Source organism: Triticum dicoccoides, chromosome 6B (assembly GCF_002162155.2).
Source record: "Triticum dicoccoides isolate Atlit2015 ecotype Zavitan chromosome 6B, WEW_v2.0, whole genome shotgun sequence".
Lineage (NCBI taxonomy): Eukaryota > Viridiplantae > Streptophyta > Magnoliopsida > Poales > Poaceae > Triticum > Triticum dicoccoides.
The window spans coordinates 717,427,418-717,429,757 of record NC_041391.1 but is presented as its reverse complement, the minus strand read 5'-3'; the positions used below and the strand labels follow the sequence as shown (position 1 = coordinate 717,429,757).

The 2,340-nt window shown below is 45.0% G+C and overlaps 1 protein-coding gene across 1 annotated transcript in view; it reads left to right on the top strand.

The window, feature by feature from the left end:
* The first annotated feature begins 251 nt into the window (after window positions 1-251).
* Window positions 252-2,340, top strand: part of LOC119325033 (disease resistance protein RGA5-like) — a 5,672-nt gene continuing 3,583 nt past the window's right edge. Inside the window, exon 1 of the mRNA XM_037598790.1 lies at window positions 252-1,157. Coding sequence (XP_037454687.1) covers window positions 322-1,157 — 836 coding nt within the window. The 5' untranslated portion in view covers window positions 252-321. The remainder of the gene's footprint in view (window positions 1,158-2,340) is intronic.

The window sequence follows — 2,340 nt, the reverse complement described above, 5'->3', positions numbered from 1 at the left end:
TCGGCCTCACCTCTGTTAATCTATATATCTTCTTTCAGGGTTCAGATCCACGACGCCGAGAATAAAATCAAATCCACTCTTCACCTGCACTGCGAATCGAGCGAGCTGTGGCGCTGGGTTGCACCACAATCTGGTATGAACCCATCTCCCTGTGTCTCCGACACAAATAAAAATTCAGGTTCCATGGGAGCGATTTGTAGCTAGATGTTCAGTCTACTAATCAATTCTCTCTTTTTTTTCAGGTTGTCAATTGGTAGCACCTGTTAACTGTCAGTGCAATCAGCCTCCACGCACAGTTGACTGGCCAAGCTCTGAGCTAGCATGGCCATGGAGGCTGCACTCGTCAGCGTGGCCACGGGGGTCCTCAAACCAGTCATACGGAAGCTGATCGTTCTGCTCGGCAACGAGTACAAGCGTTTCAAGACAATTCGCAAGGAGATCAAGTCTCTCACTAATGAGCTTGCCGCCATGGAGGCTTTTCTCCTCAAGACGTCTGAGGATGAGGATCCTGATGTGCAGGATAAAGTTTGGATGAATGAGGTGCGAGAGTTGTCCTATGACCTGGAGGATGCCATCGATGACTTCATGCAAAGCATCGGTGACAAAGATGAAAAGCCAGATGGCTTCATCGGGAAGGTCAAGAACTCCCTAGGGAAGCTAGGGAAGATGAAGGCTCGTCGTCGGATAGGTAAAGAGATTCAGGATCTGAAGAAACAGATCATTGAGGTGGGTGATAGGAATGCAAGATACAGGACTGGTGTAGCTATCTCCAACAATAAGAATGCAACCGTTGACCCAAGAGCTCTTGCTATATTTGAGCATGCATCGAAGCTTGTTGGAATCGATGAACCCAAGGCTGAGCTGATCAAATTGTTGACCGAAGATGATGGGTTTGTGTCAACACAACAACAACCAAAGATAGTCTCCATCGTTGGATCCGGAGGAATGGGCAAAACAACTCTTGCAAACCAAGTGTATCAAGAGATCAAAGGGCACTTCGAGTGCTGGGCCTTCTTTTCTGTGTCGCGGACCGCAAACATGATGAGTATCATGAGGACTATTCTTAGTGAAGTTAGCGGTCAGGATTATTCTAACACGGAAGCAGGGAGTCTACAAACACTCATTAGCAAGATCAATGACTTCCTAGTAGATAAAAGGTACATGCTATGTTTATATTTTCTTTCCATTTCTACGCGGCGATCTTTGAATGTATAAAAAAGTTACTTAGATATGTCATTAGAAAGATTATACTAGTTGAATTTGTTAAAAAGTTCTATATAATTCTATCTTCGCAGTTTCTCCATATGTAGTTAGAAAAAGTAATGAACAAATGTTTATACTAGATGGAGAGAGTACAAAGAAAACCATGTCAGGAGCCTATGTTCATGATTTATGTCCTTTTGTTTTGATATTCTATGATCTTCAAGGCATAGGCACATAGCTATCCCTTTATTGAGTAATAATGGACATAAGTTTGTGTCGAGAGCACTGTTTTAAATAGCCCGCTATAGCGTTTATAAAAGGTCTTGCACTAAGAGACTTTGGTCCATACAAATGAGCAGACATTTTAAATAGCGCGCTATAGCACGCTATAGCATTTGAAAGAGGTCCGCCTCTAAGATGCTTAGCGCGCTATTTAAAACTATGGTCAAGAGTAGAGCCCCAAACACTCCATTTTCTCACAGTACTCCCAAGAGTTAGAAAACCATGTATCTTCTATGATCTTCAAGACATGGGACAGTAGCTATTCCCTTTATTGAGTAATAATTGACTATATGTTTGTGTCAAGAGTAGAGCCCCAAACACTCCATTTTCCCACGGTACTCCCAAGTGTTAGAAACCACTTCGCCTTGTTACTTTGCGACAGAGGCGATAGTTCCTGCCTTCCTTGACGCCGGCGAGACCCTGATCTCCACCCCTCTTCGTCCGCTGCTCCGGCGGCTAGTGGAGGGGGGTAGGCTCCTGTTTCTCTCCCAGTTGTTTCATTGATTTAGGGCTTCGTCTTCGTCTAGTAGCGCCATTGTGGTGAGGTTGGTGCTGCCAAGGTTTACGAGTCGATGAGTCGACAAGTCGTTCTGAGGTTGAGACTCATAGACTAAGCATGACTAGTCCACACGAATCGACATTGAAGTTTCGACTCATAGACCAGTCGACACTGAAGTCTAGTCGGCCCTGAAGTTGAGACTCATAGACTAGTCTACAGACTAGTCTTGACTAGTCCTTGGACTTCCATGGGTGCTGCGTCAAATAAGGTGACCTTGATCTCTTCCTCACCACGGCGACGTCCTCTTGGCGACACCGTTGAGTCGATAGTATCGCCTGCTTGCCGTTCTTTCCAAC